The sequence below is a fragment of the Nylanderia fulva genome, unplaced genomic scaffold (assembly GCF_048542155.1).
Source record: "Nylanderia fulva isolate GAGA-0341 unplaced genomic scaffold, ASM4854215v1 Scaffold2, whole genome shotgun sequence".
Lineage (NCBI taxonomy): Eukaryota > Metazoa > Arthropoda > Insecta > Hymenoptera > Formicidae > Nylanderia > Nylanderia fulva.
The window spans coordinates 6,347,647-6,368,683 of NW_028190263.1; the positions used below are offsets into that span (position 1 = coordinate 6,347,647).

Consider the following 21,037-nt stretch of genomic DNA (forward strand, 5'->3'; position numbering starts at 1 on the left):
TATTAATCAAATGAGCAAGGTGTCAAAGTGAAATTGAATATAACTGATTTTACTAAAAATTCGTTTTATTTTGACAGTACGAAATAATGCGAATCGTAGAGCATTCGCTCAATCAAGTCGTACCTCGGTACGTCGACTCTACCAGCAGCAATAACACGATGTACGTCTAAAAAGTATATCGGTGTATCGAAAAATGGATATTATAAATTTAGCGTATGTTCAGAGAGTTTTTGAAATATTCTTTTTATTATCTCTTAGATATCAGAATTGCGCGAATACGCAGCTGTTTTATATATATACAATGAATGTAACAATCTTTACAATATAACTGCTGCTGGCTTTGCCTATTACCGTTCTACAATTGACAACGAATATTTATTCTATAATTTGACATTAACTACCTACCTACGCAAGGCATCGATGACATAATTTATTTAATAATTCTGTTGTCTACGTTATATCTACATATATAAAGGGCCCCTATAAGAGCTACAAACGACGACAAATGATTATATTTTCCAATACTCATTACCGATTACATCGCAAATTATATGGTGCATATACTATTTGTATGACATTGTGCCGTAGAGTTTCGTAAATATAAAATACATATAAAATTGTAAACGGCTTTATATAGAAAAACGTAAACTTATGCGATAGTTCAATGAAGTACAAAATACGTTCGTCGTTGTTTAATAACTCTTTTTATAATTTCGAGAATTAGCGCATCAATCTATTATATATATTTTAATTTTTCAATTTTCTTCTACGTATCGCTCGAATATATATATATTTTTGTAAGCGTGCAGGGGCCCTCGTTATAAATCGGTGGTCGATCGTATGAATAAATTCTCTAATCCTCTAATAGTGTTAAATATATATATTACAAAGCACCATGATCTAAAATTACAAACATATAGGATGTTTTTGTATTATCAAACAAAAATATAGAACAAAATAAATAATTTTCTTAAATATTAAATTTAATTTAAAGAAACTAAATGCAATTCAAACATTGTCACATTTTAATATAAAATTTAATATATATTCAACACCCTATACATTTTAGCTATTTTTCTGATTATGTAATATTAAATATTTACATTTAAAAAAATTAGTTACATGTATTTTATGTAACAAAAGAAACATATTGACGAAGATATTCGGTTGAATTAATATATTATATACGTTTTTATTTGTCGCAAATATTACTTACTATATGAATGATGCATGATATTTACGAAAAATTTATTATTATACAGCATGTACGTTTTGTGTAGTATTTTCCAATCGCGATTATATTGATCCCAAAGCTGCTTCTTAAATTTTAAGCTTATATATAAACCTAGTATAATCACAGCAATTTGTATAAATCCGAAATGGAATATTTACTCTAGAGGAACATGAAAAACAATATTGAAAATATTTAAACATCATTTTTTTCTGACGTCAAATGTTAAATTGTCCAAATCAATGCTAAGCTATACAGACGAGAACTTTGCTGGATAATCTCGTGAGAAAAACCCAAATATACCCAATGAATATGCAAATTTCCATTGCTTTGAGATCAAGAATAAATTGAATAGCAATCTTTTTGCACTAGCATAAATTATTTCACCACGCTTTTAATTTCCATATACTGAATTGATACTCATTTATCAAACATTCTTATCCCTTTTTTTATCTTATTTCATACTTATAAATTAATACAACATTTGACAGCAATGTATACTATCAATATTCAAAATATTCGTATCGACACATAGTGAAACATCACTAAATTTCTTTTACATACAATATAAGCAGCTATTTTGAATTATATTCTGAATAGGAAATTCTTTGTGCTGTTATATTTGCTATGCCATTAAATTGACACCGAATTGTTGAATACGAGCTATTGTTATTATTACTTAGCTTCAAACACATATAGCCTAAAATGAGGATAAACATTGAAATTTTTATGTGCAAGACAGAAACAGCGTGATAAAATTATTTCAATAAAATGAAATCTTCCTACAGATATTTCCTATTTAATTTAAATGTGCATCGTATGTTGCGATTCGTGTATCGAGTAACAATAATGCTTTAACATGGATCATTTCAGACACGGAATAGTGAAAAAATGAAAAAATATTGTAAAATGGTGAATATAGAAGTCATATTTATGCTCTGTTAACGATAACATACATAGAAAAAGCACAAGACGCTGTGAATCTTGTTTTAGAATTCTATTTTGTGATTTTAACTTGTTTTTACTGCATATCAAATATACTTTGCGCGTTTCTATAAATTTACATTCTTCCACATTATAATATGATATTAATTTATACAAGGAATTTTTTTCTGATATTAAAAACTTAAAATAATAATATACATTCAATTCACGCCAATGTTAAATTAAACATAATTCCTACAGCACTGTAGTCCTTCAGTCTTTCTCTCATTTCAATTAACTGTCATGGTTCACAATTCTTTATGCTCATTATAATATACATGCAGATTTATGTGTTTTGATGATTAAATTGCTAACTGAGCTAATAATTAATTTGTGTTTACCATTGTCATACATTTTAAGATATTTTATATGCGATGGAAATTGTATTGTAGTATAAGAGGAAAGAGACAATTGGTCCTCTTTTATTGATATCGGATTTAATAGTACATGCGCGCATTGTACGTGAAACTTGTTATTTACATTTAAATTTCGTATTCACTTTGATTTTCCACAAACATAATATCTTTTTTAACGTAATTTTTAGCAGAATTTCTTTCATTGTCCCTTTCATCGCATGTGGGACTTAATTTACACGCTAACTATTATTTTATGCAATGCATAACAATGATAATTAAAAAGCTTGCATTTTCTAGAGAATTTATACCTTTTTATATATCGAATCTTACAAATAACAAGTAAACAATGTACAATATACACTACTTTATACAATACCGAACAGCAGCTATTTTTTTAATGATATAAGAGCTCTGCCTTAATTTACAATTATTGTTTAGCAATTGGACGATTGGGATGTTACAAATTCTTCATTTAGTTTCAACATATATATCCAAGAGGATTCAAAACGAACCGTTTTTACATTAACAAATTGTCGCTGGAGCTATCATTGTGAAGGTTGAAGACAGTGTTCTGGTGTGCATCACTTAAACAACACTTTTTCACTTGATTTGTTTTACACTAATTCTTTTAGCTATTTATCCGCCAAAAAATAAACATATGAGATATGTTACCAATTGGTGAAATTAAACTTTCATAATAATGTATCACATATATATACCCAAGCAGTGTCACACTATATAACACTATTTGAATTGTTCTCTGTGCTTTAATTTCTAATTCGTCCAGCACTATAGATCGCTAATGAATCATGAAAAAATGAAGCTAATATCAGATCAAAATGTGAATATAAATTAATGAAAATTTGTACAAATTAATTGAAAAAACGCGTATTTACTTACAGCAAAATAACTTTGCGTCAATTTAAATAATAATATCAAAAATAGAAATAACATATTACTTATTTTTTACGAAAACAATAATAATAATAAAGTTTAAAATAACCAAAGATACAAATAAACTTATTTACATGTATACATACTATTATTGCTTCAATATTACAACACTGATAAGTGGATGCAAGGTTTCAATCAATGTGTATCCAATCTAACCCAGCTTCATCACAAAATTCAATTAAATTTAAGTATTCCACCCTAAAATAATAAATACTATTATTAATAATTAAAAAAATGTTATAATAAATAAATCTGTGATGAATTATTTGCGAATTTTTATATATTAGATTTACTTTAAATTCTGAATTATAGTGACACATTAAATTGCATCAACAAAAAATGTGACTGAAGATTTAATATACTTACAATGCTACTTCATGGCGAGGGTCTGTTTAAGATGACGTATGAGATGACTGCCAACGTCATGTACCTCAGGCCATTGCTTTAGCACAAATACTATGCCAAGCACAACGAATGTAGTTGTTAATATACGCACCCTACACATGAAACAATGAGGCTTAGTACAGCTGTAACAAACATGCAAAAACAAAACAGAATAATGAATGAGCAAAATAAAATCAGTTTTATGATCATATTGTGGTATGAAGATGAATTAAATTTAATAATAGAAAATAACATCGCGATTTAAGAAGAGAGAAAGATTATTATATATATTAATATCTTATTTATATTGCACATTAACGTATTATGTATAATTATCTATTAAAATGATAAAAACATAACACAGAATATTTAATTTAAATATTCCATTAATGGAGTATCCATTGATTCCATTGATGGATAATTTAAATATTCCATTGTTACAATGAACAACAAAACAAGTTATTTTAATAATAATCTTACCTAGTTCTGAGGAAAGGCATCATAATACCAGCACCGGTTGCAACGAGAAGCAAAATAACTTGCAATACAGTTAATACTACATTTATCAATTTTACAACCAATGCTCTTGCATTGCTATTATCTAGACCCTCCAACGTTACGTATTGCTGATGCTGTTGTTGTTGATGTTCCATTTTACAAATTTTTGTTTGACAACTCTCCAACATCTCGTGTATATCACGCAGTCTATCCTCGCTTTGATATTGCACTTTTTCCTCCATATCCGTGATAGTCTGTTTCAAATTTTCCACTTCATTCTGATGTAACTCCGTTAAATCGTTAATCTGCTCTTCCAAACGTTCGCATCTGAAACGTTCTTCTTGGAGGGAATGGGAGAGATATGTCACTTCCTGTTGTAATGTCTAGGCAACAAAAAAAAATTCGCTATAATTACATATAATTTTTTAAATTTTATATATTTATATAATCCATTTAAAATATCAACCCAAATGTATTGAATGCTGCTAGATCGAGATTAAATACGAACCTTTACACTATCTAATTTTTCTCTCATTTGGTCAAGATTTTCCCGGTGTTCTTGCAATTCTGCGAAAATAGATTTGAGACTCAAGGCTGCATTGTTACTGTGACAGGCGTGCGGCTGTCCTCTACTACCAGGACCGCTTTCACTGGTTACACTAGAACACTCCGATCCTTCCTCGGACGGGAATTTCATAGCCGCTGCGCTTTGGGTAGATCCTAGACTGCATCCACCAGGAAGCGTGGCTGAACCATGATGAGTTTTATCTTCTTCAACGCTAGCATTATCACCATTACCTGCATGCGGTGTATCGTTTACATAAAAAGTCGAGCCATCTGTAGAGACACAGAGGTGGCAAGTTAGAATGTTATCCAATACCAAAGCTTGGCCTTTCGAGAAATGAAAATTATTATTTTGTTAAGTTATTTAGTTTCCTTACACCAACAAAACGCATAAATAGCTCTTTTTATTATTTTAGATGATGTTAAAAAGTAAAGAAATTTTGGTTTATTATTATAATTTATATATACAACACAATATTAATTAATTTGTAAATTATACATTTTAGCATTATTTTTTTAAGTATTGGATAACTGATAGTAACTAAAGAAAGACAAATACGTAATTACAGAAGAAGCAACTATATACAAATCACATAATAATCTCGCTACATAATAAGATTAAATAAATATGTACAACATAAAAGACAGGACAAGATTATATTAAAAAATTGTATTGTCAAAAAAGAAATAGAAAGGGTTAACAAGCAAAAAAGTTTTAAAAGTAAGAAATATATTATATAAACAAGATAACTTTTGATATCAAATACTTAAGACAAAAATATTGTTATCACTTAATTTTGTAAAGAAGATAAGAAGCTAGAAGCAGAGTCAAAGAAAAATACAAATATTGTGTGCAGGAAGCATATGATAAAGTGTAACAGAATTCTTTCGCCCCTTGAGCAACGTATTACTTACTACTTTCAACTGCCATGATAGCAAAAATGTTAAAAAATATTTATTTTCTCTTATTCAAACATATTTCACATATAAATAAATGCTAAAGAACAGATTGTATGATTTTTATATATATAAAAAATGATATAAACTTTTTTAATATAAAAAAATAACAGCATATAATGTATTATTAAAAAAATGTATTACTCTGATTCCCTTCCCAATCTTACTTTTTTTTTAATTGAGTGCTATATAAATATTATATTTATATAGTTCTTAATTAAATTAATTATTAATATACTATATTTTATGTATATATAAATATGAATTGTGTACGAAATTCACTAAAAATTTATTTATTTATCGTCACTTACGTGATAAAGTATTTATGTTATCAGCACTTCCGAATTTATTTTTAATAAGATGAGCAAACTCTCTTGGTTTAGACATTACAGTTCTGCAATATAATGAGAACATGATTATAAATATAAATAAGCATATTTTTATATAGTAATATTTTTGTAAATTTTCTAATATATTTAGTTAATTTTAAGTTGCAGTGATATTAATAGCAATACGATTCTAAAAAGTTTTGTGATGAATCAACCACATAAGAATATAATTTCAGTATACACTTGAAATATGGGATCTATTTTTAAATGAACACTCACCCTGAAAAACCAGTGATTCCGTCTCTTATGTTTCCTCCCACATTTCTGAAATTCAGGTCCAAATTTAGTCAAATTATTTTTAATACTTATTTAGTAAGATATATATAAATTTTTTCCTTTACGACAAATAGATATTTTTCTCTAGATATGAAAAAAATAAATTACACTTAAAATAATCATCTACTTAATACTTACTTAAGTCCTTGTCCCATATCGCGCAACATTTCTCTCGGTTGTCTGTGACTCGTAGGTGCGCCATTCATTTCGTAATTTTTCAATTTCTTCATATAACTGTCTAACTTTTTTTGTAACTGTGAAATACTGTGCGCCGATTTTTGGTTCTTCTTCTCAAATACCGTTTTAATCCTAGTTAATTGTTGTTTGTCAGCATTAGCAGCCAATTTTAAATATTCATTGACGTTTTCTATAAAGATCAAATAACAATATAAATTGTATGTATAAGAATAAATAATACATATCAAAATAAGAGAAAGGTAAATTCTTTCTGCCTTTGTACGTAGAAGTTAAATTGAGAAATGTTTACATACCATCTCGCGTGGTTTGTTCTATTCTTATCAACTCTCGCGTCTTAGCAATTTTACTTTGTATATGTTCAATAGCTTGACGAACCCGTGCTGCGCTAGAGTCAACATCATCGGCTATCAATTCAGAAGAGCCATTCGATAGGAACGATTGAGTTGGATGGTATTGTTCCTATAGATATATTAAATACATTAATAATACACATATATACATACATGAATTTGAAGATATTTGAAGATAAGGTGTATAAAATAATATAAAAATCACATATATGTATAGAATATTAAATATAGAAAAATAAATTATTTTAAATAAAATTTTAACATACTAGAAACAAATTAATTTATATTCTATTCTCTGCAGTTAAATAAATAAATCGCAAAATTTTGAAGTAAATTTTGAATATAAGTAATTTAGATATGAAATTAATAGTCTTGCTGAAAACTGAAATTAATAGTGTTGTTGTAAACTGTGACAAATTATACGCATAATCATATTAATTTAACCTATGACCTGACTGCATGTAAGTTGATAATCCACTACACTAGTGCATATACAATATTATGTAACTCTTTTTATGTAAGAATGCAAAGTCATATTATGCTCAGACACATATACATTAGGCGCACAAAGTGATAATTTTCCTGCCCGTTGTTGATGTAAACGTGTATTGTCTCGTAAAGTATTTCGTTAGTGAATAAAGAGATTTCTTCAAATTTTTCCCTCGAATCAACGAAAATATTTTAATACATACTCCTTCGTCATCAGTCGGTGGATGAATATTTGGCACAAACTCCTCTGGTTCGGCAGTGTTTGTAGTATTACTTGATTCATCCATGGTATCTCCCGTGCGAATTAAATTTCCTGGTGATCTTTGTCTATTGCTGCCTTTCATGCTGAGGCTACTTCCGGTACCACCGCCACCGCCACCACTACTTCCACTGCCTGTGCTACCCTCCCCTGCTTGAGAACTAAAACAAATAATTAACAAATGTTACTTCTACTTATTATTTCAATTTCTTTTTTTTAACTATTATTTACACTACGTTGAAATTAACATAAAAATATTATACACAAATAAATTATATATATATATATATATATATATATATATATATTGCCGAATGGTTTTTATATATTTAATATGTACAATAAATAATACCTATAATTATATTGCTTAATAAAGTCTTACATTGAAACATTACGCAATCTTGGAGTATGCTCCAAGTTCACTGTTGATGGCTGATGTAGTTGGGATGTCGAAGGAGCTCTACTAGGAGATCCACTGCGCGAGCTGTTCTTACTAGAGGTGTTTACCATCAAGTTTGCCATGTCTTCTTCCAAGAAGGTTTATCATCTATCCACTTTGTTTCAGTAAGTTCACATTGAACCTAGACAAAGCAAATCATAAGTATTACAAGAAAATTATAGAATACGTACGGTATAATTTTACATAATTATAATTAACACAATAACTAACTTGTATTAATTTATTTAAAAATATATATATTCTATAAATATCAATATTTAATAATTTTAAGTTAAATAAATTGGAAAATAAGATTCAAATATCAAGGATTAAAGGGAAATTGTCAATCTAAGAGATTCGTCATTGTGCTTTCTGGTATTCTCGGGTATTATACTAGATAAAATAAGTCAGTATCAGCAGAATATCTCTCCTACGATAAGCTTTATCTTGTTACAGTTTATCACCATGATTCATAGGCTTTTCCAGAGAATAAGTCAGGTAAAATAATCCCAATTTCAAAGATTCATTTCAGTACATGTGTATATAATTTTGTTTTATCATTAATATATTTCTTGATTTTCTGCATTATATATTTTTTCATTAATTTTCTCAAGCAAGTATACTCTTTTCTATTATTCCTTCTGTTACAATATAATAATATAAAATATAAAGCAAGTTACAAGAACAAACATTCCACTGTGCTGGACCCCTATGCTTATCTTGGATGGCAATTTTCTCTCTCTAAGAGGTTACATTATCTAATTTATACTTTAAATATACATTGAGCACGGTCTGTGTATCTAAATTTAGAATGTAGGATATGTCACAGAGAGATATGTCAAAGAGATAAATCCATCCTTAACTTGCATTGATAAAAATTATTTTTGTCTTGCCTAATGCATAAGTAATAAAGCAGCACAAAAGTGTTCTTCGTTCATATATGTGTTCAAAAAATTTGTATTAAATTTCTAACTTTTCAATTATATTTTTTAATTTATACTTAACATTGCTTCTATCATATTGCTGCCTACAGCAATAAATGAGGAAGGAAAAAATGCGTAATATGTTTTTTGCCTCGCTACTCTTGATTTATTGAATGAGTCGATGAATCATTGATATTATCATAATTATTGTGATACTGATAGATCTGGAACTAATTGTAAAGAATGCGTAGTAAAAACGACATGACACACTTTATCGAAGATAATAAGTCTAAATGACAGGTTTTTCAAGACATTCATCTCGTTCACCTTGCTTCTTTAATCGTAAAAAAATACAATTTAGAAAAATAGAAAACATCGAAGCAGGAGAATTGAGGATAAAGATAATTATAGTGCGCATTTATTAAAACTACGTATAGAAAGTAACAAAGACTTTCTCTTAATTCGAGAATGGAAAAATCAGGAATACAAGCAAGATTAAACTGTAGAATGTTTGTCGAATCATCTGTTGTCATTCATTCCGAGCAATTAAAAAAATTACATATTCGTATATTTGTGAGGTAAAGGAATTTAAATTAAAATTGCCACTTGATCACGTGGTTGGCGAAAATCTCGGCGATATTCCTTCAAAATAACCGAGTTTTTTTTCAATTAATTGATATTTTCAAACCAATTAATTTTTCTTTCTTCTTTAATATTTGATTTGTTTCACTTAATATTCATATAATTTTCATATAATCTTATATATACATAAAACATTACATTTTATACATACATTATTGACAGAAAGGGCCGAAGTACAGATTTTTGCATAATTTATGCATTATGTGTTATGCAAAAGTCTGTCAATAATAAATATATAAAACAATTCATGTATTTTTCGATTTTTTAAATAAATATAATCGATACTTTTATGATTTTTACAAAATTGATTTTTAAAACATCGATTTATTTTTAATCTTGCCCTAATCGCGCAATGACAGATCGCAGGACGATTTTAAAATGCGTTCGCGGAACGATACGTCACTCTTTTACGATAGGTACTCGCGATCTCGAAAGAAATGCAAAGTCCACTTCCTCTTCTGGACTTCGCTCTCCTGTTCGAGGAATCGATTTCGCTCGTTTATGCGAACCACAAAATAATAGCGTGGAGCGGTATATCGATGCAAAAACACACAGATCTCCGTATTAATAATAATAAAAGTTATAAAAGTATCACGCGTTTATTTAGGATCGGCGAGAAAGAGCACGATTTCTCGCTAGATTCTCCTTCCCTTTACACATTTATTACATTCCTGCAAATATTAGTCATAATTTATAACCCGATTATTATTACTTCGCTGTAAAATGTATAAAGAAAACTAGAACGAATTAAAAAATATATAGGCAAAACGGGCTAAAGAACGAATAAAAAAATAGAAAGCATTCATTAATATTTATGAGAATAATTTTAAATTTAATTTTAACTACGATTTCGCGAAAAAAATCTTTTGAAAACAATTTGATCGAAAGTGTGTAGTATCTCGTCGGAAATAATGTACGCAGTATTCTTACTCCGATCTAATCGAAAAGGGAAGGACGCTCGATCTAAAACTAACAAGCGTTAATATATGCGTCGAAAGCGATATCAATTAGTCCCGCTTAGCTAACTTTCTTGTCACCGCGGCTATTTGTGTCATGACATCTGCTTCTGCATGCAGATACAGGATGAGACGGGGGCTTCGATTTGAAAAAGGAAACAATGCTCTAATTTTATCGCAACCAGGAGTCAGAGGAGTCTAAATGCGCGTCCACTCGCGAACTGTCAAAGACGAGGCACAGATGAGAGCAAAAACAGAGGCGTGTATTATCATGCAGGCACGTTCGTCGCGCGTGATAAGAATATTAAATGAGCTACATGTGTCATAGACGCAGTGTCGAATTGCGTCTCTCGTCGTCTCTCCGCGATTCCGCGAAACTTTCTCCAATGTGTCATAAGTCATCGTCTCGTCCTTCGCGAAAAGAAACGTGTGTCTCTGTGTCTATGTCCTACGATGTGTAAACGAATATTCCAGATATGTAGCTGCAGGAATTATTATGTCATTATTTTGACGTCAAAAAAATTTTTTTTTAAATTTGACATCAAAATACGTCACTTTGCTGTCAAAATGACGCAACTCGACGTCACAATGACTGCTTTGCTATCTGGGATGAAACCGGTCAATTGTCAAACTTCTCGAAAATTTTTCCTCGCAAAAAAAAAAAAAAAAAAAACACGAGGTTCGAGGACACGCCGGATCTTTTTCGCAGGATAATATCGCGTGTCAAGGTTACCTTCGCGATTTATCCAGGACTTTCGGTCGAACGCACAGACAGCTGCTTTTGCCTATCGACACTCCGATTCTTATAGTCTCACACTGGACTATATAGGATACATATACATATATATACATATACATATATATATATATATATATATATATATATATATATATATATACATACGTACACATATACACACAAATACACTCGTCGCAAAACTCGCGATCCGCTCACCTCGTCGCTCGACCAGCCTACGACGACGCGATCTCGGCCAGCCGCACCGATGCGCTACGATGATGATGTACCTTACGAGAGGTGCAGTAGCATCGGCGACGATTCCGTCGTCCTCGTTCGTTGGGGTCCTTCTCCTCGGGCGCATCCGCTCTCGAGCGAAGTGTCGTTATGTCGTCGTCGTCGAGCTGGTGCTCGACGATCTCGGCATCGTCCTCGGGGCAACGGCACAATCACACATACATACACAGGTAGAATCGTCGATTCGCACCGTCCGCTCGCTGCAAATTTCCTCTTCTCTCTCTCGATTCTTTCGCGGAGAAGAAACGCGACCCGCGAACACGTCTGCATCGAGCGACGCGAGCGACGAGACTGACTGGACCGGACTGAACACTGACGTTACGTCGTGTGACGTCGCGAAACCGCGGTGCATCAAAACTGCGGAGCTTCTTCCCCCGCCGAGTGGTCGATTTTCTCACTGAAACAATGGGTTTATATGAGATGCTGCTTATTAGGAAGCAACGAGCGAAAAGCTAATCAAAATTATTGGAAAATTTAAATAAAACTATATTGCGTTAGGAAATAAAGATAGATGCACTTGCACCGGTGCACCTGCGAATATTTAGACATTCGTGCATATTTTGTATATCTGAGATAAATTAGATAAATATAATTAAAAGAATTAAATGTATGATAAAAGATAAAAATGATAGAGCAAGCTGCAGAGTTGTATTAAATTAATTGATAGAAATATAGATTCGATCTCTTCGACCAAACAATCATGATGCATGAATATACCTAGATGCACTATAGATGCGTTCATTTTAGAAATGCCTAAAGGCGGGCTTTATGCATGGAATTTGAACTTTTAAAAAAACTAGTATTAATGAAACAATGACGTATAAAAAAATGTATGTTAAAAAGGTAGTCGGTTCAACTTCAAAAGTTATTTTAATTTCCTTTTGAGTCTTTAGCATATGCAAATTAAACAAAATAGTAAAATATATTATGTATACAGATATTGATATTTAAATTTGTCATATTTAAATATTTTTTAAAGCATTTTGCAAATAAATAAGTGATAATCTATTCGAGAACTGTTTCAAATAATAGCAATTCACGCAGTTCAATCAATATGCAATTAAAATAAAAAATTGTTACATTTTTATTATCATTCTACAAGTTATTTTTTGCATATATTATACTATGTAATGAAAACATATTTTATCAACAATTATATATAATTACATATAATATAAAATTTTATATAATTTTTTATTAAATATTTATTTAATATAAATTTTAATTTAAAATTCTTAATATTTCTTTCATTTTCTTACCATTCCACAGTATAAGTTATACTGTGACTATACCCTGCATATCTTTAAAACTACTGTATCGCAGTTACATGTATATATAAAATAATGCAGAATAAAATATGTGTCAATGCTTAATTTGCATTTTGTAACCCCATTGATTAACTCAGGATTATTACATAATTTGTCAAAGAAGATAAGATTGTATCGGCTTTCCTGGAACAATAAATTTACTCTTGACAAATTATTGCAATAATTTTAACTTTTAAGTCTGTCATATTTAACTAATTAAATGCACCATTATATACAATTACAGCTTCTTTTTTAAGGATTTTTCTTCCTAAAGGACAAAGAAAATAATTGTACAAAATGTCTTTTTATTTTTATCATCATGAAATAAATAATTGCTGTTATATATTACGAGTTTATAATTTCTTCATATTAAATAGAATTGATATCAATTTTTTTGTGACATTTATACATTATATTTACCTTTATATTTGTACTTTTATACTTGAGAAAAAAAAGAATTTATTCTTTTGCAGAAATAAAAATAAAAGGACATTTTATTATATAATAAACGAGTGAAGAAAAAGAATAATTAAACAGAATATATAGCATATATTACTTATTTACAGCGTACTATGTATCTATCAATTTATGTTCTAGCTATTTTTGGCATCGAATCAACGTACAAATTATTATTTCATTATCAGAGCAATTAAACAGTAAAAATTTTAAATAATTCCGTTTAAAAATTTCTGATGTGCATAAACAGTGTAAATACCCAAAGAAATTTTCTCAGAATTAAATTTTACAAATTGTGATTAATCTTCTAAATCGCGCGATATAATAACTAATATTAACAGTAAACAGGTACTTGAGGACTAATTAATATATGCTATTTACTTAATTAATCCTAAGCCATACTGAAACATTTCTGCAATTTCGGATAAGATTTATCGTCGATCGCTCAGCTCCTTCAATTTATCCAGCAACAAGTTGCCGAAGGAGTTCCTGTACCGTGGACTGACGAAGTCCAGGAGGCTGTAGGGTGTCTCGAAGCGTTCATTATCCAGGTTGGACGTGTCGTCGTGCCGATTCCCGACGACGGCGAAACCGGCTGCCGATAGTTCTACGCAGAACCGCAGACCCTCGAGCGTCGTCAGGTTCAGGTAGATGACCTGATTGGTGCTGATCAACTGTTCGGATACCCTCAGGTCCTGCACGTGTTTCCTCACATCGTTGATCACCGCCTGCGCCTCCAGACGCCACTGCTTCTCATCGAGCACTCGATCGTCCATGTCGTCCCGCAGGAGTCGTTCCTTTTGTCCTGAGACCACCAGGATCGCAGAGAATCACGATCCTTTCTTATCGATGACGGATCTGGAACTTCATGTCAGATGTCAATGAAAATCTTCACATTTCCCTCTCCCCCCCCCCCCCCCCCAACCCTCTTTCTCTCTCACTATATATATATACTTTTTATCAATAAAACAAACTGGTACCTATATTTTATTTATATATTCATTAAAAACTATTAAAAAATGACAGCTGATTATTTTCAGCAATATCCTATAGGACATCCTGTATATAAATATTATATATATGTTGACATATTCTCTTACAATTTTCACTTGAGCTCTTTTAGATATTTTATAGATATAAAATAAATAAATATAAAGATGCCAATTGAAAATGGATCTTCATGTCAGAGACAAAATCTTTATACATTTCCCTCTCTATCACTGAATATATATATATTATTATAATACAATTTTATATATATATAATATATTCATATAAATATTATTTATTATAATAACAATATATATTCAGTAATTCACACTTAAATGTGAATGTAATTTTTTATAAGACTAGATAAACTCACACAGTTTTTTAGAATTTCAAATATGTCTGGGAGTACTCTTGCTTCTTCATAAACGCCAAAGAATATGAAACCTCCTAATATAATCCATGCTAATCTTGATCCAAGCCCAGCAAATAGACTATAATATTAACGCATTTAATGCATCTTTACAAAAATATTACTAAGAATATTTAGAGTATATTTGTCAATTTTATAAAAAAAAAAACCATTGAGAAATATTTACCCACGAAAGCCATTTTCTAGATGTTTCATGAAGTATATTTAATATACTGTCAGTTGTGATGAAAGCATGGTTCTGTTAGCGAGCATTATCCTCGTTTTGGCAACGTCCAATGGGGTTGTAACAGTAGCAGAAATGCTTCCTAAAATTACACATTTAAATACACAGATTAGATACAATAATCTATTTGTACAATATGTAATTTACAATATAGATAGAATATTATAAAAGGGAGCGACATTTTCTTTATGATATCTAAATATATAATGTAAAATTTATTGATAAATATAAATATTCATGTCATTTTTAATTTAATATTCTAAAATTTTTTTTTAAAAGTATCATTTAACTTGAAATAAACGTAAAAATTATTTAGTATTATTTAATCTAAAACAGATTATATTTCTCTTATGGATCTCTTAATACGCTATTATTACTCGTTTAAGTGCTTATCTCTTCGCAAAATATAATCTACTAGACAACACATTATTAATGCATTATTAATAATACAAAATAGAAACGTGAAATTGTACCACAAATTGTACTTTCCACTGAATATATTTCTCTCTTCATGTCAACTATAGCACTTCTTCAAATATTCCCATAATGGAAATTGTACAATACTAAAAGGTGTCTCGTAACACCGTACTCTAATATCCACGATACAATAACTTAAGACCAAGTGGTTCCTTGTCATACATCAGTGCCTGTTTCCTTTGCTTTGTGACTTTCACTGAAACTCGTATTAAACATGCTACCTTTGTATATAAAATAATTAAGATTAATATATATATAATTAAAAAAATTTTTCTTTTACCCACACACACACACACAAATAAATTAATTAATCTTTAAGTAAACACATACAATATGTAAATTAAATAATTATTATAGCATTTCGATTTTAAATATTATATTGTGTAGCTGTATTAGTTTTTTCTTTTCCATATTTTAATTATTAATATAAAAGAGGATATAATATATAATTATTAAAATAATACCATTTCTCCTAATGTTGTTGCTCCCATGTGAAGTACTGCATAGTACTTTGCAAAAACCTTTAGTTGTATTAGTTTTAATTTCTTCATATCGTTAAAAAGAATAATGCATCTAAAATATGAGAAAAAGAAATGTATATATATATAAATTATATGTATACAAATTTTATATTTAGCACTGCATGCACATACCTGATGGTGCTGAACCAACTATGATTGGATAGATTCCTTTATAAAGATTCCTGTAAAACCTCCAGTCCTTAAAAATATGAGAGAATTAAAAGGTAGAAATATTTAAAAAAAAGTTAAAGAATTTGACATTTTATCACGGACGGATATGGAGAGTCACATGAGAACCACTGACAATCATCTGTCACACGTCCGTTTCGCAAACTAAAATGACAAATCTTTTTTCCGATTATCGATAAAATCACTACTCAGTAGCGCATAATTTTTCCTTTATAATTTATAAATATATGTATATGTTATTATTAAAATATTTTCACTCACACACACACATGTAAATGATACATTGTGACTCATATATACTTGATAAGAAAACTAACTCTTCGAAATCTCTTTAGAGAGAGAAAGAGAAAGATGTTTTTCTCTCTCGTTTCGCCGTGCTGCGCAGTAAGGGACGATGGAAATGCGACTGGAATGCGCAGCTGTTTCCCCACTCCGCGTCTTTCACGTGACATGCTCCCTACTCCACGTCTGTCACGTGACGCCTATCACGTGACGCGCCGCATTCCATAGCGCCCCCTGAAGATCAAAGTCGATTCAAAGTCGCGCGCATCAAGACACGCGCTCTCTCTCTTATGTTGTTGTATTTTTACGTCACAGAGTCATTTAACATATTACTTGCGAATGTTAAAAGACGATAAAAAATATATTATACAAATGCAATGTTTTACTCACAATAAAAGCGAGGTAACGAAAATATTCTGCACGTTCGTTCCTTCTGTTTTTATTTCGCTTTTCATCATTTTGTTTTTGCGTGCAAATTCGGCAAAACACAACTATCGTATCTAATGCAATTATATAATTGACTGGATTGCATAATATAATTGTGTGAAAAAATTACTTCGTCACAATAAATGAAATTTAATCTATATATACATATTTCAATAATATATATATATATATACAGACATATATATAATGTTGTTTGACACATATTCTTTTTTGCATTTTTTACTTGAGCTCTTTCAGATTTCTTATTAAATATATGTAAATAAGTTTGAAAATTATATTATAATACTATATAGGGAAAATATATAAAAATAAAATATATTGTGTGTGTGTATATATATATATATATATATATATATATATATATATATATATATATATAAAATACTCTCTTTGTATTGCGACTATATATATGTATGTACTTAATGCAATATATATTTTACATTTATTAAAAATACTTGTTTTAATGGTATACATGATGTATTAGCAATCACATATATATGCTTGGAAGTTGATAAAAATTGATTCAACTAAATGAGAATATTATTGTAAATTCACTATATGTATTATTTGTGCAAATAATTGTCTTTTTACAGAGAGGCAGCTTATTGTTCCGTTAATTCATGTGTCTCATCTATGCTCAAATCACTTAAATCTTCTCCCCAACCGTTAGCCTCATGCTCTTCCAAGGTAGCATTCAATGTTTTTACATCAAACATACTTTTCGGTGATTGCACTTCAGGAATATGTAAAACCTGCGTCTTCTGTATCACAGGTTCCATATCTGTAAAGAAATCAAATTCTTCCTTTGGAGATTTGATTACCTTCGAATTCTTTATATCGAGCTCTGTAATGTCGGAAAGTACTAGTTTCTTTGTATACTTGGTTCTCATAGCACTTGACGACGATTCCTGACAAAGGCGGCGATGACTCCGCATCGCGAATATCGTTTTGCAATTCCGTCTGCACGACGGTGCTCGAAGGAGTTTCCGCTATATCGCAGTGGCTATTTCCAATAGCCGTCTCCTGCGTTTCCCAATCCGACCAGGTGCTCTCCTCCTCGACGAACGTAAATTCCTTTTCCCTCTTGTCCTCGCCACCGTCCGGTGATGGTCTTTCCGATAAATGCACATTGTTCTCGTCTATATTGACGAAGACAGGTATTTCCTGTGCGAACGTTAAACCTTTTCTAATATCGACGTTCTTATTCTGCGTCATTATCTTATTCGGCCGACCGTCTGTAAACAGTTTCCCCCGGTTTCCACCGATAACCGTTGCTGCACCCAGGATCGGAACTACGTCAGCTAGTGCTCGTAATGTAGCACACACGAGATCGTCGTTGGTATCTTTTATGCCGACGAGTAATTCGGGAAGAATGTGGCTCTTCAATTCATCTGTTTCGAATACGTGTACAAATGAATTGAAATGGGATAGCAGTAACAGACGGATAGAAACATCTCGAATGCAAAACATTTGCAAAAGTCTCGGTACTAAAATACTCTTAAAGGTAGAAACTGTAAATAGACTAGTCCCCAAATCGTTTTTCTCATCTGCAAAAATCAGACGTTTTATTAGACTTGTTTATTTATGTGAAATGAGATATAATTATAACACACATTATGCAATTATTATGAACGATAATGAAGATTTTGATAATATATAATTATAATAGATATATATATATATATATATATTCTAACCTTTAGGTTTAAAAATAAAAGGTAAAAGTTTTACTTGGGCAGTGCTATCCAATAAAACAATTCTGGAAAGAAGTACTCTGCCTAATTGTTCAGCGACAACAGCCTCAGGATACATCTGCAGCTGCTGTCTCAACTTCCTATAAAGAATAATATATATTATATTTTATTTTTTTTTCTTAGACAGAATATACACGTTTGTTCATTTGTTCACATAATATGATTTTCTTCAAATATTTACTTACGTGAAAAATTCTTCCCTTTCAATATCAGTTTTTAGTGGTAATTCTTCTAGAAATGCATGAATCCTTATAAACTCGTGAGTGAAAAACGAATGTTGCAATACATTCAATAATCTACTTCTCAAACATGCATCTAGATTCTGCAGATTCTTTTTACAAAACTCTCTAAATTCCGATAAATTTAGTGCTGCATCTAAAATCATACACTTGAAATGAAATTTCAAGTATATTTTAACACTGTATACATATTATTTGGCATGAATACAATGTCTATAATAAATAATTTAGTCTTTGTGTACCTGTATCCTGTAAGTTTTTCAAAATATCTTCCGCCAATACTCCAAATGCATATGAATCAATTGAAGTTAGATTAGCGGTTTTAATTAAATCAGCTATGTCTTCGTTCGGCGATATCGCTTTTTCATATCTGTAACTTTTTATCCTTTGGTAATACATTGGCGTCGCATCCGACAATTTACATAGATACTCCAGTCCGCCCAATTTCCAATATCCTTCCGCAGTAACGTAAATAGAGCTACTGCATATATTGTTATGTGATGCCAATGCAGTCTCGTGCAGAAATATCAAAGCTCGCAGGATACTGTGCAAACCGATGCATATCTGTAATATATTCTGTTTCTCAATAACTTGAATCAATGGCCTGGCTTCTTCCGTGGCAAGAAAAAACTTGCTGCCTTTGCTCCACGAGGAGATATATTTCAAAATGCAAGGATGTCGGTGTAACATAAAATTCTAAAACATAATTTATGATTTTACTTTAGTAACATGTATATATATGTTGTACAAGTCATATAATAACATACTGTATACATCACATTATAAATAAATAATAAATAAACAACATTTTAAAATGATGAATTTTACATCAAGGAACTTTCATTTTTAATATTTGTCAAATAAAATAAATAGTTTAGAAAATATTTTTGTTTTTTATCGCTTTTAATAAGCAAATAAGAACCAACCTTAGCTGCTCGCTCTAAAGGTGACGGTCTTCCAAACGTCGCTGTAAAATGCAAGGATGGTTCGCTGATGAAGATTGAAAGTTTTTGTAAATTCGCGTCGTGTATACTCGCGTCATAATGCATCCAGTAATCCGTAACTTCCACAGCTTTATCTTCGATCTCGAGCCCGCGTAAAGCACTTTTTTCGTTCCCCATTAGTCGTTTGACATATAAACGTTGCTCCAATGGCGATTACGTTAAATACAGGAAAGGATTCTTCAGGAATATGAAGAATGCAAAATTGGAAGGTGTGAATCCCATTTGATTTTCTTGTCCATATATAGAAAAATTGTCTATTTCAAGCTGCCGACAGCAACGAAATCTCCACCGACAGCTGCTGACAGATCTCGATAATGCAGACGTTTGACGTTTACACTTCAAGATTGTCACCTGAGTTGGGTTAGACCGGGCGCGAATCGACCAATTATTGTCGAGTGTTTTTTTTTCACGCTTTCGAGATAAAATAAAGGTTATATCGATAGAAAAAGATTCGATTTCGATTAATCGATTCACTACTTATAAAAAATTGTTCATTCTTTATCTTCAATCTCAATTGCATTTAATCTTATTTTGTCATGAAACATAAATAAATATACCAATAGAAATGTGTAAAAAAAAAATATTTACTCCGATCTGCCTTTACTTATTTTCCATATTTTATTAAGAACTTGCTTTTGTGTGAAACAAATTTTTTTTATTGCATCAAGAAATTGTACTATTTATATTTTGCTTTATCACAGATTAAATTATTTTTATTTATTTTAATCATAGAATATATATCTCCTTTACTTAAACTACAAACAAGAAAGAAAAGATAAAATATACACAATATGCATAATTTTTATTCATTTTATAGATAGCAGCAGTCGAACAAT

At 30.5% G+C, this 21,037-nt stretch overlaps 3 protein-coding genes across 15 annotated transcripts; all 3 read right to left on the reverse strand.

The window, feature by feature from the left end:
* Positions 1 to 47: 47 nt before the first annotated feature.
* On the reverse strand, positions 48 to 12,212 carry Dmtn (transmembrane and coiled-coil domain 2 protein Dmtn). 6 transcript variants are annotated; one of them, XR_014924571.1, is made up of 12 exons: positions 11,805 to 12,212; positions 8,272 to 8,470; positions 7,834 to 8,050; positions 7,085 to 7,250; positions 6,732 to 6,960; positions 6,537 to 6,581; positions 6,240 to 6,322; positions 4,916 to 5,244; positions 4,390 to 4,790; positions 3,892 to 4,052; positions 3,612 to 3,723; positions 48 to 3,370 (listed from the first exon to the last, which is right to left on the reverse strand). XR_014924571.1 is itself a non-coding variant. In XM_085482064.1 (11 exons), the coding sequence occupies exons 2-10, from the start codon at positions 8,409 to 8,411 to the stop codon at positions 3,896 to 3,898; spliced, it is 1,767 nt and encodes a 588-aa protein (XP_085338190.1). In that variant the 5' UTR covers positions 8,412 to 8,470; positions 11,876 to 12,212; the 3' UTR covers positions 48 to 3,723; positions 3,892 to 3,895. The 6 variants fall into 6 exon arrangements, 5 of the variants coding, with proteins under 5 accessions (XP_085338190.1, XP_029174423.1, XP_085338191.1 ...); XM_085482064.1 differs by having other exon boundaries at positions 48 to 3,723; positions 11,876 to 12,212; XM_029318590.2 differs by having other exon boundaries at positions 48 to 3,723; positions 4,916 to 5,205.
* Positions 12,213 to 12,942: 730 nt separating this feature from the next.
* On the reverse strand, positions 12,943 to 17,004 carry LOC114943030 (GSK3-beta interaction protein-like). 8 transcript variants are annotated; one of them, XM_085482068.1, is made up of 7 exons: positions 16,419 to 16,730; positions 16,230 to 16,338; positions 15,762 to 15,986; positions 15,232 to 15,370; positions 15,009 to 15,126; positions 14,141 to 14,509; positions 12,943 to 13,333 (listed from the first exon to the last, which is right to left on the reverse strand). In XM_085482068.1, exons 6-7 carry the CDS (start codon positions 14,419 to 14,421, stop codon positions 13,279 to 13,281), a joined length of 336 nt encoding a protein of 111 aa, XP_085338194.1. In that variant the 5' UTR covers positions 14,422 to 14,509; positions 15,009 to 15,126; positions 15,232 to 15,370; positions 15,762 to 15,986; positions 16,230 to 16,338; positions 16,419 to 16,730; the 3' UTR covers positions 12,943 to 13,278. The 8 variants fall into 8 exon arrangements, 3 of the variants coding, with proteins under 3 accessions (XP_085338194.1, XP_085338192.1, XP_085338193.1); XM_085482066.1 differs by lacking the exon at positions 12,943 to 13,333 and adding an exon at positions 16,737 to 16,802 and having other exon boundaries at positions 13,719 to 14,509; positions 16,419 to 16,485; XR_014924572.1 differs by lacking the exon at positions 12,943 to 13,333 and adding an exon at positions 16,793 to 17,004 and having other exon boundaries at positions 14,429 to 14,509; positions 16,230 to 16,310; positions 16,419 to 16,485.
* Positions 17,005 to 17,627: 623 nt separating this feature from the next.
* On the reverse strand, positions 17,628 to 20,598 carry LOC114942881 (protein-associating with the carboxyl-terminal domain of ezrin). Its single transcript, XM_029318355.2, is given in 6 exon segments — positions 17,628 to 18,118; positions 18,120 to 18,751; positions 18,902 to 19,038; positions 19,144 to 19,333; positions 19,440 to 19,893; positions 20,124 to 20,598. Coding segments are annotated over 6 exon segments (1,920 nt in total). The 5' UTR covers positions 20,319 to 20,598; the 3' UTR covers positions 17,628 to 17,806.
* Between the last annotated feature and the right edge of the window lie 439 nt (positions 20,599 to 21,037).